Genomic DNA, 15510 nt, shown 5'->3' on the forward strand with positions numbered 1-15510 from the left:
GTACCCTTAGCCGAAAAGTTTACATACTTGCTCCAGGAACTATCAGAAGATACAAGCCTTCTAGAGTTGCAACAACTGCCTCCCCATAGAGATTCTTCCAAGGAATCTTCAGAGTAAGTTTATCTAAACAAAGCAGATAGAGTTACATCAAAACAAGAATCTCCACTGTGCTTAGTCCAAAGAACACCTCAGGCATTAAAGAGCACTAGCCCTATATCTTGATGTCCTAAACACCTTAGAAGGTTAGGAGAAGCCATATGGGCATGAACGTTTTATAAAGCCCTTGAAGTGATAAAAGACATGCAGAGGAAACAGAAGCCATAGTTTTAAGCAAAATGTCATAGTCTGAGTCAGAATACTTCAAATCAAAACCTGAGATCATGACTGAAGTTCAATTCACTGGGATGAATATGATTTTCCCAGGAAATAGAAGAAAAAATACAACACAAAAATATCTCCTACAAATGTTTCATGTGAAAAAGCAATGCTGACCACCTGAGAAAGGAATTTAAAAAAAACCCGAAAAACTAAGAGTTCCTAAACCTTCAGCATATTTGTCAGTTTCAGGAATTTAACTTAAATTCTTCATAGTCCTAATCAGTCCTTTAAAGAACAATACATACTCCGTCTACACTAAACAGCTCCCTTGATCATTCATGTCTCCGGGAAGAACCTCTCAGACATGTTTTTCATACCAACCTGTAAAGTTACACAAACAGGGTTTGCCAGATAACATCAACGGCAGCCACACTGAATTTCTATGCTGGTTCCAACAGTGAGTATAATTACAGTTAAGAAAGCTTGATAAAAGAAATTCAGGGGCACGATTGACCTTACAGCCTGCATTTAAATTTCCATTGCGATACTCGGATTGGAACTAAAACTTACCTATCTGACCAACTTTTATTCTAAAAGGTACATCCAGTTCACTCTGTAAATGACAAAAATAAAGTATTAAACAGAAGAAATAGTAGAAATCAAATAAATAAATCTAAATTACATTTGCAAAGTACTGGATTTACATACAGAAATTAAAAGCTACTTCTTTTCTACTAGAAAACCTTAGAAGGAAAACAAAAACAATCCAGACAGCAGCAGACAGGAAAACTACGGGAAAAAAGAGAAGAATTGGACCATATCATATTCTTTTGATCCCTTCTTTTTCAAGAAAGTGTGGGCTACTTCTCTAAAAGCAGTGTTCAGTACTGACCTTCCTTTAACTACTTTTGCATTGAAATCTAACACATTGCAATTGTAAGACTGTCAGAACCATCCCTTGTTTCAATGCTCTTGACTTGGTCTTGGCTCACTCTCAGCTCTGATCAGCCACATACACGACTTTGCATTTTTCTACATCAGAACTGCTGGAATCTTGAATCAATCCCCATAAGAAGGAAAGGCGTGTACAAAGTAACACTTCCTTCCTTTCTTATCTACCAGATACGAAGATATTTGTAGCAATAGATTTCAAGAACAACAAAGATACCAGGAATGGATGAAATGGGCAAGTAAAATATGAAACTTGAGAATAATGAACAGAAGCCAGTGATCAGGTCATACAAGGATCCAATGTGTTTTCAATGCACAGAAGAGTAACAGTTCTCTTTAGTGAAGTTTGAAACACACTGAGTATTGGAGCAAGATGTTCATTAGCTAAATTAAAGAACATGAAAATCAGCCAAGTCATTTGTTTTTCCAGACAAAGAGTATGGGAACTTAATGCAAGTTACTTCTTGCTTTTCAACCACAGCTTTTTTTCTTCCTCTGTCCCAGTAAAATAAGCAAAATTAGAAGGAGTTAACCAAAAACTTACTTCCAATAACCAGTAAAAAAACCCACAGTGTATCCTTTTGTGAGACTTCAGTGAGCAATATTTTATCCTCTCAGTCTTTAGACCCATAAAAACAATTTTGAAGTTATTTGGATACTTACTAATGCATTCTCCTTTATCTGTAAATTGTCAAGTGCCACATTACCTGTTTAGAAAAAAGACAGAAGTACAGAAAAAAATTACTTCAAGTATAACTTATGTTAGAAAAAGGAACACAACCACAACCCTCCTAAGTACTTATGACTAAAACCTGAAAACCTTATTCCAGTTACAGAATAGCACAAAAAATGTGTAATTTGTAAGAGCCACTAAACATGGGTTATAGACAAAATTTCAGTTGGAAGAGATGACAAAAACATCACCAACTTAGATGTCTACATGTTTCTACTCTATTAAACACACCTAATAATAGGAAGTCTTTCTTATTATTCACTTAGTTGTGAATGATGACTGCAGTTCTATCAACACAGGGCAGACTTGGAAAATGGTATCTTGTTCTTCATGATTTCACATAATATAAAAATCATGAATCAGAGCCACGAAAACGCATGCCTATTTTCACAAACACATTTACTTCTCCTGATGCAGACAACATAATAGGATTTCTAAATGAAACACTAGCACAGAATTATACCCATGGAAAGCCCATATAATATACCTCTTAGTACTTTAATGCCAGATCCCTCAGAGTTATATTCCATTTGAAGTATAGGTATTAATATTGCATAAATGTTAAAATATGTACAATCACGATGAGCAAAAATAAGGTGATGACCTACCTACGGAAGGCACCTAAACCAGCCAGCTTCCCTAAGCAGTACTTCAGCTGGTTTTTTGCATTACTACAAGGTAACGAAGGAAAATGTTTTGATACATTCACCGAGAACAGCTACTCCACGTTACTCGACTATCCCGGCTGTTTAACACACATTATTTACACTGATAACTGCAAGACACGGCTCGCCAAGCACCCCATCAGCTGCACCGGCACCCAGCGCTCCCGCCGCCCGGGGCACTGCGCCATGAGCCCGCCCACAGACCCAACAGTACCCTCGTACTTCCACCCAGGACCTGAGAGAACGAATAGGACAAAAAAACAGGGTTTATCAATGTCGGCAGTCTCCTCCCTAGCAGAGCTCCGAGGCCAGCGCCGTGCGCCCGTCCCCCCGCCCCACAGACCGACGTGAGGGAGGGGGTGCCAGAGACCACGGGCACACAACGACCGACGGTCCTCCGAGGGAACGGGGACGCCTGGCGGCCACACTGACCGACCGTCCATCACGGAGGGCCGCGGCCCCGGAACTCGCCCGCTGCTTACAGGGGGCCGCAAACCCACCGCCCGCCCCTCAGAGGGGTCGGCGGTCCCACGGCCCGCGAACCCCTCACAGGGAAACCACAGCCAGCGAGACCCGCTCCCTGTCCCCGGTGACTCCGGCGGCCCAGCGGATACTTGGCGGCAGAGGGAAGGGGCTCCTTACCCCCCCATATGCCCAGCTTGAGCTGAGACTTGTTCAGGTTCTCCACATAGTCGCCCAGAAAGCGGTTCAGCAGATCCGCCACCACTGATTCCAGCACCATGGCGTAGGCGGCCCCTCAGCCGCGGCCGCCGGCTGGGAAGGGAGCGGAACGCAGGGGAGGGGGCGGCGAGCGCGGCGTGACCCAGCGCGGGCGCGCCCCCGGCAGTCAGCTGACGGGGCGGAGCGCAGCCCAGCGCCTGCCGGCGTGCAGAGGCGGGGGGCGTGGGGAGGGCTCGGAGCGGCAGACGGGCGGCAGTACCGGGCACGGACAAACCCCGGGCCGAAGCGCAGGATCCCAAGCCGGCAGCCGGCGCTCAGAGCCGCGGAGCCGAACGAGCGCGCGGGGCAGGGCAGGGCGGGGCGGGGCGGGGTCGGCGCGGCGGTACATGGCGCCCCCGTGCGGCGCGGGACCGCAGCGCAGCCGCATCTGCCCCGGCGCTTCCCCGAGCGAAGAGACCGCGTGAGGGAGGAGCAGCCGCGGGCATCGTCCCGGCACCGGCACCGCGCCACGGCTCCTCACCCGCGGGCACCGCACCGGCGCCGGCACCGCGCCCCGGCTCCTCAGCAGCCCCGGAGAGCTGTGCGGGTTGGACTGGAAGCTGGCGGGGGTACGGGGAAGGCGCCCGTCCCGGCGGCCCTCAGTTCCTCCTCAGGCGGTTCCCGCCGAAAGCCGCTCGGGTACCGCCCGTTCCCCTGTGTGGGGCCGCCGGGCCGCATTTGGGGCCCTGCCCGGGCTGATGCCGTCCCAGGTCGAATCGTTCGCGTCAGTTCACTTGGGATTGAAGGAACCTGCTTAGAGTGCCTAAGAAAACTATTTATTATTTTAAAACTATTAGTTAAACGGTTTAAACTGTTAATCTAGCAGTTCAGGAAGCTCACAGAGGAAGTGAACACAAGTGAGAAAAAAGTCTCAAACCCCAGATTTTTTAGAGGTAGTAGTACTGCAGAGAAAGTAGGTAAGAACACGCTATTCCGTGTGGTGAACCTGCAGGTAGCAATGTCAACGCTGGGACAAATGTGTAAATCTCTGAGGTTTTTTAAATCTCTAATCTCAAACTGGTTCTGTAAAGTCATTCTGAACTCATAGGAGCTCAATTATTTATGGAAGCACAGCACTTGGTAGCTGGAAATGGCACATTCCGTCTAAAAATGTATTCCAGAGAGAAGAAATCAATATTAGCAATAGGATTCAACCTCAGAAGTATGTGAAAATACAGCAACACCACATATATATGATCAGCATGAGACAAATATTGCTTTAAACAGCATTCAAATATATTGTGGAGCTTAGTGCAAGAAGATTTTACAAAACCACAAAGTTGAAGGTAAAGGTTTAAGTTTGACAAAGGAAAGGTCCATCAGCAATTGTTACCACTCTGGTTCTGTTACAGCCTGCGTTTCAGGCTTGCAAGCTCCCTCTTGCTGCAGTTGAGGTAAATCCAGAGAGCTTTGCTAGGAACGCTTTTGACTTTATTTGAATTGTGGACACTCACCCTCATCCAAATGCGTGTGTCAAATGCATTTTCAGTTTATCAAACCATATGTGGTAAAACTACAGAGTGCAGTCCAGGGCATGCAAGCAGCAGAAAAGGTTTTATCACCTTTTCACACACTGTTGAGGCAAATGCCACACTTGTACCTCATTACTATATATATACACACATATATATACATATATATATGCCTACCTTTATGTTCAATTTATTTGTTTACTTCTTTTGTACAGTCTTAGCTATTCCCGTCATAGGGAAAAGACAATGGAAGAAAACATGTCAGGAAATTGTGAATAGACCTCCTGCTGCCATTCTGTTAGGTAATGATTTTTCATTTGTGTTTTTTTTAAATGAAGTTTTGAAAGATTTTAATTTCTGTATATACAAACCACAGCTGAATAACTAAAGCTTAAGCAAGAGTACTGACTAATCAGGGGCAGTTCATGCACTTAGTGTATGTCAGTTTAAGAACAACTGTGCAAATCAATGGTAGTAAATTTTCTCTGTAACAATTATACAATATAGTCAGGATGATACATCCATTTTCTACTTCATTTTTCATAGTAGTCATCATTTCTGCACAGAAGAAAAACCCCAAAGAAAAGTTAATCACAACTATAAAGGGTGTTGAAAACCACAGAAAAAAATAGGGTTTTTGTGGTTAAATAATATCCTGAATAACTAAAGTGTTGTTCTAAAGAACTTAAAGAAGTCTGTGAACTTATAAAATCATCTTGTTTGAGGAAATGGCCTCAAGTAGCCCCAGGAGAGGCTTAGGTTGGATATTTGAAAAAATTTCTTCACCCAAAGGTTATCAAGCATTGGAATAGAGTACTTAGGGAAGGGGTGGAGTATCCATCCCTGGGGATATTCAAAAGACCTGTGGATGTGGCTCTTAAGGACATGGTCTAGTGGTGGCCTGGGCAGTGCAAGGTGAAAGGTTTGGCTTGATCTTAAAGGTCCTTTCCAACATAAATGATTCTATGCTTTCCTAGCAAACATAAGACATAGTGGATCAAAAATTGCTCCTGAAGGAGTGTGATTTAACCTGGAAAAGATCATCAGCCAGTCACATTTGTGTCAGATATCCCATTTCAGTAAATCCTGCATAGATTTTTAAAAATAAAAGGAAAATTAAATGGAATTAAGAGTGGAAAACCTGTGAGCAGATTTAATAGATATTTTATCAACCATATGTGTGGTTTAAGTACTGCGATATTACTTGAAAATAAAGACATATTATTGCATCTTGATTACCAACAATCCTTTGTTAATCTGCCTGAGCCTCCCCTGCAGATAGGATACCACTCAAAAATGACATAAATGCTGCTCTGTCTGTTGGTAGGTCCCATTCCTTGTGTGTTCTCAATGAGAAAGGTAAACAGTCCAAAATAGGGTGCGGGGGAGAGAAACAACCCCAAAACCCCCTCATCCACAGTTAGGTGACGTATGAATTCTGTATCTAGGAGAACAGATCCAGGACAAACAGAAATACTGGTATTTGCTGACCATTCATTGAATACACAGATAATGTTCATTCACCCTGGGGAAAACCCCAGGCATTCTACTGCCTTTTCTTAATGACTGGTTTGATAAATATTAATTGAATAATTCGTTTTACTCAGTTGAAACTCATCAAAAATATGTTCTAGTTGGTGTATAAAGCCTTCTTTTGTATTATTGCAGCACTTAGTTAAATAAGAGGATCTGATGATTCCTCATCACTGCACTAATTTACTAAAAAGTAAATACAAATACAACATTGTGGCACTCAGCATTGTGGGTTTGCTATTTTATGTGGCAAGATTTGATCAAACTTCTTAGGGAAACCTTTACCAAAAATATGAAACCTAAAAAAAGACAAGAAATCTGTATTGAAAGTATTAGTTAAAGATTCAGTTTTATGAATAACTGCAACAACAAATATTTGTTTAGAGTTGCCTGTTACACAGTCTTGTATGCATAAATAAATAATAGTCACGGCAGTTCTAATGCTAATCCAAGGTGGGTACATGGGTTGATAGCTCAATAGCAAGTTTTCTTCTCCTATTTTACTGCATTAATATTATAAAATCTCAGCTCCTACCCTCTGACTGTTGGCAAGTGAACAGATGGCAAATTTTATCCACTGTACCTCACTGAACAGAATAGATGCCTATTAGCAGTTGGGAAATCAGGCAGGTAATGTTGCATCAACTCTCATCACAAAGTCTACAGAGATAAGAGGACTTTGTGGTGAGTTAGTTCAGGTTGCCAAAAGCCAAAAGTGTTTGGACAACTTTTGAAAATCTCCAAAAAGCAGTTATGCCACAGCCTCTCTGAGCAGCCAGTTCCTTGTCAACTTTCATTATGAGGGATGTTTTGTTCCTTCCAGCTACTGAGGATTTCCCTTGTCACAATTTTGGATTGTTACAGTCTCAGAAGTAACTATATATTTAAAGCACATATTTTTGGACCTAACAGATGGAAAAGATCAATATTCATGATCTTGCCATTTTGCCTTTCTAAAGAAAAGTTTAGTATGCCATAAAATAATAGTATTTGATACTGAGGTTAGTCTTATTTATCTTTTGATTTAAAATTTTCATGATAACTTCATTTTTCACTGTTTTTAATCTTGTTTCTAAGTAATACACAGGAGATTTCATTAGCACCAAATGCACTTGTAGACAATAAGTGAAAATAAAAGGTGCTTAAACAATTATGTCAAATACTAAAATAAACACCCAAATTACAAGATCTGGAGTAGCAAAATAGTCAAAACAACTGCTATTACTTAGAAAACTGCTAACAATTAAGATAATTCTTAGAAATTTTTGCAATACTTAATCTTATTAGCAGTAAATAAACCCAACAGATTAAGATACACTAAGATGTCTGATGCACTAAGAAGATGCCAACACATAGCAATCTGCTTTCCCTTTTCCCTTGTGACAGCTGGAGAGTCTCAGTTCTCAGTGGAGAAGAACTGACATCTGCAGAAAGCTGTGATACTATTTCACTGTGTGTCCTTTCTCTCTGTGATCAAACAATAAAGTATAAAAGACTTGCCATGCACAAATATGTAAGAACTAAATGATATGCAAATGGAAACCTCTCTTAGTCATAAAAATAACTTCAGTCATCTGCAGAAACCCCAGTTCTGTTTCTCAGAATAATTTTAAGCCAGACGTGTTGTCTAAATCCTAACACAATGATTATTTTTCCCCCTATAAAAATGCCACATTTGTTTCTAAATAACTAACTAAATGTGCACCCTTTCCCATTATGCTCCACGATGACCCTTGCATATAATTATCCTCACTGGCTTCTATAAACAAGTTTTCAGAGAAATCTAGATTTTAAGACGTGGAATTGCCACTGACCTTTTTTAAAAGCCTGGACCCAAAGATCTTTACAGCTTTCATGTGATTAAAAAAAAACAAGGACAGCAAAGTGTAAATACCACATGGTACAAAATAATGCTGTATCCACAGATGAGGACAGCTCCATGGCCAATTTGACTGTGACAGGTGGTTTTCAAGGGAGTTTGAAGAATCATTTCCTTTATCTACTGCACCTTATCTGCATCTAAGAGATTTATTATAGAACCTGCATTTCTGCATGAAATTTCTAAGGTGAGAGCTTAGTCTATCTTATCAGTATTGATCACATGCATGTCATACCAGCTGAGGTTTGGAATATAAATTACATTGCTGTATTTTATCCTGAGCCAGGAAATCTTCAAAAAACAGACAAGTTCTATCATAAGAAGAATCTAACTTAATTTTTCATGAGGGCTTTATTTAACAGAATTTTTGAGAGTCATAGCTTTTTGCTTCAGTGATGTGCTGTGAAGATGAAAATGCCACTAGTAATGTAGAAAATTGGTTGAAATAAAAATGTGCTTATTTTAATGAATATGCTGCCTTTAAGTGAGGAAGGAAGCAATAGTAGTCTAGTCTGGACCAAACATATTTGATTTTAAATTATAAGTGTAGTTTCATTCATGGATAAGGATTTGAATTTATTCATTGTAAAAGCACACATAAACATCTGTTAATCCAAAGCCAAGCCATCACCCTTTCTAAAAATTTCAGTTCTTTGCACATTCACTTGGACTTTGGAACAGTCCTCCAGAAAAACCCACTAAGTCATAAATGAGAGAATTATAGAATCTTCTGAGCAGCTTTTTAATACAAATATGTTATTTTTCTTCTGCATGCTCTTGTACACTGGCTGGGTGCTTCAAGGGATGCAAAATCTGCTATTCAAAGCTGAACTCGTGCAGGCTTTTCCCCAGTGGATCACACTCTCCAGACCCTGCAAGGCCACACTCAAGAGACGGTGAGTTGCTGGGTTTGGGGATACACCTTTCCACCCAGCTCAGCAAGACTGCAAGGACTGAGGGTTACTGTAATCTCTCATTGCAGAAGAACGTGGTCTTTATATTGCCACTTAATTGTTGAAATTAACTTTCATATGAGGAACTAACTTTTGAATGGTGTTTTTAAAGCTTACCTAAATTCAGAGTTTACTGTATTTCAATTGAAGATAAGTACACTTACCAGTCCAACTTTATTGTTTTATATGCGTAATTTGGGTATTTATTATACCAGGATTCTCACATAAGAAGTAGGTATGTAGCCAAATGTAAGTAGGTTATCACTTATTCCACAAGTGAGGCACTTGAAGTTCACAACATATAGCATATTTGAATACCGTACTTGCACTTGGACACAAAATATCTGCCCTTAAATTCTTTATTCTTTAGTTCTTCTCAACTGCTAAGAGATACTAAGCCTCAAGCCTGATTTTAAGAGCAAAAGTCTGCCTCAAATGTCACTTTTATATTTGGCCTTCCAATCTTCTCTGAAACTTTGCTATTATTTGGCTTTTTCTAACATTCAGACACTTAAAGCTGTAGCCAAGAGTTGCAACTTTTTTCCCCATAGGCAATGTGACAGTGCAACACTGCCACCACCCAAACAGGAGATTCATGTAAATATTGATACTGCTCTAGTGAAATCCCAACTTCACTTCTATTGGAAACTTTAATAGTGATAGTTCATAATACGGTTGTAGATGTCAAGTTTGACGCTCAGATTGTGCTAAACCCATGTATTTCAAGGCTTTAATACAACTGTCCCAAATCAGAAAGTGGCACTGGAGTGTCATGGTCAACTTCTCAGCAGAAAGGCTCCTTCTTTGGTAAAGCTCTCCTACAAGTAAGCGTCACTTCCTTTTCCTTGTCCTTCACTTGATATTTTATGAATAAAAAGCTTTCCATAAAAACAGAGCGAGACTTGCCAAACAATCAAATTGTTTGGCAACATCCTACTCAGGTTGATTTTTTGACAGTTCTAGCTGTATCCCAGTCTTTGTGACCTCTTAGGTACAAGTGGATTGTCCCCACAGCCTCTTGCATGCTGCTTAGGAAGCAATAAAAGCAACCTGGCCTAGACTATATGTTAACTATTTGTAGAAAACACTGGAAAACACAAACCCTTAATTTTCAGAATATTCCAAAGACTTAAATGCCAACATGCAATAATGAAGCTATTTATAGATTAGCCTGATTTCTGAAGCTTGCCTTTCTCATGAAACATTAACCCTCTGCACAGTCAACATACGTGACTTGGAAAGGCTGAAGCCTATGGATACGAATTGGATTTTAAGTTGCTGTACATATTGTGAGCTGTCCCTTATCAGGAGGAAGCTATTTAATAATACCTAATAAAATAACAACTTAACAACTACCTTCTACAGGTGATTGGGTTTTTTAGGTGAAAGGTTGTACTTGGCAGATGAGGAAGAAATTAGGAGCCTCTTCTTATCATGTTTCTACATCTTTATTTTTGACAGTAGTGGACCATATGTACTTTTTTTCTGGTGTTACTATAACAAAGAAGTACTCTGTTAAATAATAAACATGTGCCTGAATTAGGTACTCATGTGCTCTGCTGCAGGAGCCTCAAGAGATTATTGGAATGACAAATCTCTTGGTTTATGGATTAAAGAATGTGAAGTAGTAATTCTGAACAACAGACACACATAGAGTTGCCTGTTACCTTACACATTATACCAAATCCTAGTTCCATAAAAGGGTTAACTGCATAGACACTGGGATCCATCTGAATTCCAGTGCTAGATCAGAAACTGCTTATGTTCAAACCTTTTTTTAGTTTAATCTCAGTTTAAAAAGCCTTTAAAATACCAAGATAAATGTTTTTGATCCAGCTGAGACTTCTATATAGTAGTCTCCAGCACACCCAGCACAGGCCTGCCTATCCATTCTGCCCTTATTCAACTTACTCACCTTTATATAATACCAAATTCTGTCCTGGGTAGATACCCAGGTGTTTTGTCCCAACATGAAGCATTTCTCCTGCAGACAGTCTGTGTCATTTAAATTTTTACTTTCTCTCCTCTAAAATGCACAGGATAAGATCTGCGCAGAGTGAAAATTACTAAGAATAGAACAGTCAGTCCTCACTTTAAAAACCAATTACTGCCAAATATGGAAGATATCTTTTGATCCTCTGGAAGAAGCTGAAGTCATCGTTGAGATGCACAGCCTCCAAGCAAAATTCAGCTTGCAAGCTGGCAAACTGTCTGGTGAGACAGTGCTTTCCTATGAGGATCAATGAAGCTGAGCATGCCTAAGCATACAATTGCCCACAAAACACACAGTCCCATGTAGTTTGTCTCTGTTCACTTCATGGGAACAGGGAGCACAACAAACGCTTGCCATTACAGCAACTAGCAGACCAGATTCTGTATTCAGCATTTGAGTATAGCAGCACAAGAATAACATGGGAACTATGACTGTGTTGTTGAAATTGTCTGGTCTGCAGTGAGATTTCTCCCCTGTAGAGGCTCTGGGACCTGTGAAACTGATAGTTAGCTGCTCTTGGAAAATTCCATGGAATAAAACCAGGAGTGTGAGATTTTTGTGTACAAAGCATAGAGCTGGTCAGTATAAGTACCTTTGGTGAGCTGAATTTTGCTGGCATCCTACTTCTGAAACTTGTCACCAGCATGAAAGGAGCCCACCCCCAGTCTCCTTTAGAGTTTGAAACAATCCTTCCACTGTTCTAAACTCCATAGGAACACTTGTGTGCTTCTGCCATTAAAATGGTCAAAACTGAAGACGACACTACTTCTCTTGAGACCAAGAAAAATATTTGAAGTTAGTGGAATAATAATGATTTTCCTGACACAACAGTTTGGCCAATAATCACATTAAATTTTATTGACTTTGAGAATACACAATTTTGAGAAAAGCTACTTTAAATTATAACACTCTCCCAGGCAGAGATATCAAGAAGTAAATAAAAATGTTCTTTGACACATAAGCATTTAAAGTACAGTCACTGAAGTGTCCTGTCCCCCACGTCCTTGAACTCTAGCTGGCATTTGTCAACATAGGGATCATCTGAGAGAATCACCATCACCTGATTTCCCATTTCATTTTAACAAGGCGATCTGCAGGAACAGATGTATTTCTTGCCTAATGCCCTCAGTCAGCTGCTTTTACCACTGAGGTAAAAGTTATGCAGGAAGGAAAACACTGAACAGATGGGTGTGTTTACAAGGGAGTTAAACTGCGTGCAGAAGCACCACTATTTCTGGGAATCGGGGTAGTCAGGAAAGGATAAAAGCATATCATAATTAATAAAGGCACCAGTCAGTTCAATCATATAGGAGTTTTTTAGGCTGTGATTGGAAAAGGAGACTTTTTCCAATTTTTCTCTTCCATAGTTAATGCTAATAAGCTGTATAGAAATACATTTTTTCACTTACAAAATATTTTGTATAACACTAGTTTTTACTGAATATGTAAGAAGCACTAAGAATATGTAACCATCCAATGTTAGTCTGGGATTTGAATAGTTCAAACTCCAAAATACAACCCATTTGCATACTGTAAAGACAAGACATGGAAACTTAGGTACATTTACAGCAGTTTAGGTTTGTACTTTTTTTAATGAAAGAAAATGTGTTCAGATTACACAGAAACTCGAAAACTTCAGCGGACATAAGAATAATCTTGAAAAAAACACTTGGCACATAAATTATTACATGTTCTCAGATGAACTAAACATGAAAAAAGAAGAATCTTTCCACTTATCTAACCTAAAATAGATAGTTGGGTTCTTTCTGAGATTTTCCTTTGTAGAGGAATGAAGACCAGCTCTGAAGACGACATAAGTTTTAAGATTTTCCACTTGAAGAGGACTGTGTCCCACAGGACTGGGTCCAAAGTGCACAATTAACTTGACTGTCAGCCAGTGCAGAAGATCAGTCAGTACTGGTTTGTAGAGTCAGTCCATAATTAGCTGAAAAGCAAACCTCAGCTCATAATCCTGGTGTTTAAACTGAGATCAAAACAGAGTGATCTGAAAGTTGGCTGTATTGACCTATGGTTGTTAGTCCTGAGGCTGGTCCAGAGATGAACCTTTATGTAAAACCCTTGGCAAGCTTTGTGCTCATATAGGTAAAAGCAACAAATAATGAAGGAGGGTAAACAATAGCTCTGCAACTGCAATGAGACTTTCAGGAGAAAGTGCTGGAGCAGAAAATGGCAAAGGGCCTGCTTAGATGTCTGTAGTTCCTTAAGCCTGGCTAAAGAGGCTTTATCCTCTCTCTTTGTTCAGCAAACCCTGGCCCTGGCAATCCCAGGTTGCTGAAGTCCTCTGTTACAGACAGGCCTTTACCAAAGGGGAACAACTCCTGTTTCAAGCACCTGATGCAAATTAACAAATAGCAATTCTTCTCTTTGTTGGGCACACACTTTGATTACACACTGTACTAGCTTTATGACTTCATAAAGTAGTGAACACACGATCTAATCTGAACTGTCATTTTGGTTTGATTATAATATTGCTCATTTTAAGTTTATAGTAGTTGAGCTTATGTGATGTGCTTCTGTGATGCTAATATTTACCCTTATCATTTAAAATAATAAAATATGAAAGAGCACACAGAACTAGATTATGTCTTCATATTTAAGAACCCTTTGCAAGTTTCTCATGAAACACAAGTTAGGACTTCTAAAAACAAAGGCCTTCATTAGAGTAGGTCACCCCTTGTCAAGAAAGATTAATTCAAATGTATGCACTAGCATGATTGGAGGACAGGTAAACATATTTTACAGGAAAATAATAGAAGAGCTTGGCTAGCAAACTGAGGGATGATAGGAATACCACTTAGTTCTTAAGGCTTCCTTTTTTGGGGGAAGTTAATTCTAAAACCAGAGCTTAAGATCTTCTCAGTTTTTATGGTTTGGATCTGATTTTTTTTTTTTTTTTTTTTTTGGAGGATGTTTCTTTACTTTAACAAAGCTCCCATTCCTGTTTAGCCCACACCACTTTCTTTGCGATTTGGTCTTTTTGAAAACACATTAGACAGGGGTGCATACATCCAAGTCTTTGATAAGCATTCCTTAAATCTTCTCCATACAGCTTCAATTAAATTTCCTTTCAGAAGCCTCTTCATTTGTCTTCTTTTATGTATTACTGTAGTGAATCCTGTTTTTCCTCCTCCAAGGTTGGTATTTGAGCACGTGGTGGTCTCTACTGCAAATCACAACTATTCAATCACTGTTATGAATCTTGCATACTGGTTAGGACTATGTCAGGACTGATTTCTCATGCTGTGGGTCTCTGGCTACTTGATGAACCAAGCAATTACCCTGCCTTGTGTCCCGGCATGGCATTTACTCAATATGTCCAGGCAGCTTGAGTTTCTCAGTCTCACATCTGTTATAATTTCATGGTCACCATTTGGGTTTTATGACAGATGATTTTACTTCAACTGCCCTCACTTCAAGCACAGCATTTCATTTCATAGAATTTCAGTGCTGTCATATACTTAGCAATAAAAAAGAAATCAAAAATAAACTACACACAGAAAAAAAACAAAAACAAACCACAAGACTTACCAATTTTTATAACATAAGGCAGAGTTTGAAATATTTGGCACACACTTCTTTCATGCTCATCAATCCTTAACAGGCTTGTAACATCCTCTGGTTGCCTTTTCTTCACTGTGAGCTCAAATTTGTCCCTAAACTGCAGTGCTTAGCCATGAAAATTTTCTGTTCTGTCCTCTATCAGGAATGCTGAACAAGCACTTTCCCGGAAGATACTTATGAATAACTCTTTTCCTAATGCAAACAGAAACTGTCCAGTACCAGGGTGGTTCTTTTAGATCCTGATAAATAGGGCTGTCTCAATATTAGACAACTGAAAGAATTAATTCTTTTCTTCACTAAGGATGCTCCAAAATGGTTTCCATGCAGTTTTACCTAATCCAAGGTATGGGCTCTTAGCTCTGTGCCAGCCCAGTGGGAGGGTGTGCCAGATTTTCCAGACCAACCAACCTGCTCAGCACACAGCCACAGATAGTAGAGTTCATGGCAGCACCTCCTCTGTTACTCTCCTCCTTTTGTTTCAGCCATCTGTAACCTGAGGCTCTGTTTTGAGGCACAGCAGCATAATCCTCACTCAGACTTCCGAGAAAACCATCAAATTGTGAGCAAGAGCTGTGAGACCATATGTCAGCTGGGGCTGGACAAAATGAGAAAGATAACTTTACAGACAGAGGCAAGATTGTTGAGATGGAGAATGTCACTTCCTGGAAAGGCAAAAAGGCCTGAATCAAAAACAGGGGTTCAAGGGTGGCA

The 15510-nt window shown here is 40.1% G+C and overlaps 1 protein-coding gene across 5 annotated transcripts in view; it reads right to left on the reverse strand.

Moving 5' to 3' along the window:
- The window catches only part of VPS13C (vacuolar protein sorting 13 homolog C), a 74254-nt gene extending 70739 nt beyond the window's left edge, over window positions 1–3515 (reverse strand). For 4 of the 5 annotated variants that reach the window (XM_019280879.3, XM_020583462.2, XM_020583461.2 and 1 more), the window contains exons 1-4: window positions 3310–3514; window positions 1933–1976; window positions 889–931; window positions 28–123 (exon numbers count right to left, since the gene is read on the reverse strand). In XM_019280879.3, coding sequence (XP_019136424.3) covers window positions 28–123; window positions 889–931; window positions 1933–1976; window positions 3310–3409 — 283 coding nt within the window. In that variant the 5' untranslated portion in view covers window positions 3410–3514. Of the gene's footprint in view, window positions 1–27; window positions 124–888; window positions 932–1932; window positions 1977–3309 lie in introns of all 5 variants that reach the window. The other variant, XM_020583463.2, reaches the window with a different exon arrangement.
- Between the last annotated feature and the right edge of the window lie 11995 nt (window positions 3516–15510).

Source organism: Corvus cornix, chromosome 10 (assembly GCF_000738735.6).
Source record: "Corvus cornix cornix isolate S_Up_H32 chromosome 10, ASM73873v5, whole genome shotgun sequence".
NCBI classification, from domain to species: domain Eukaryota; kingdom Metazoa; phylum Chordata; class Aves; order Passeriformes; family Corvidae; genus Corvus; species Corvus cornix.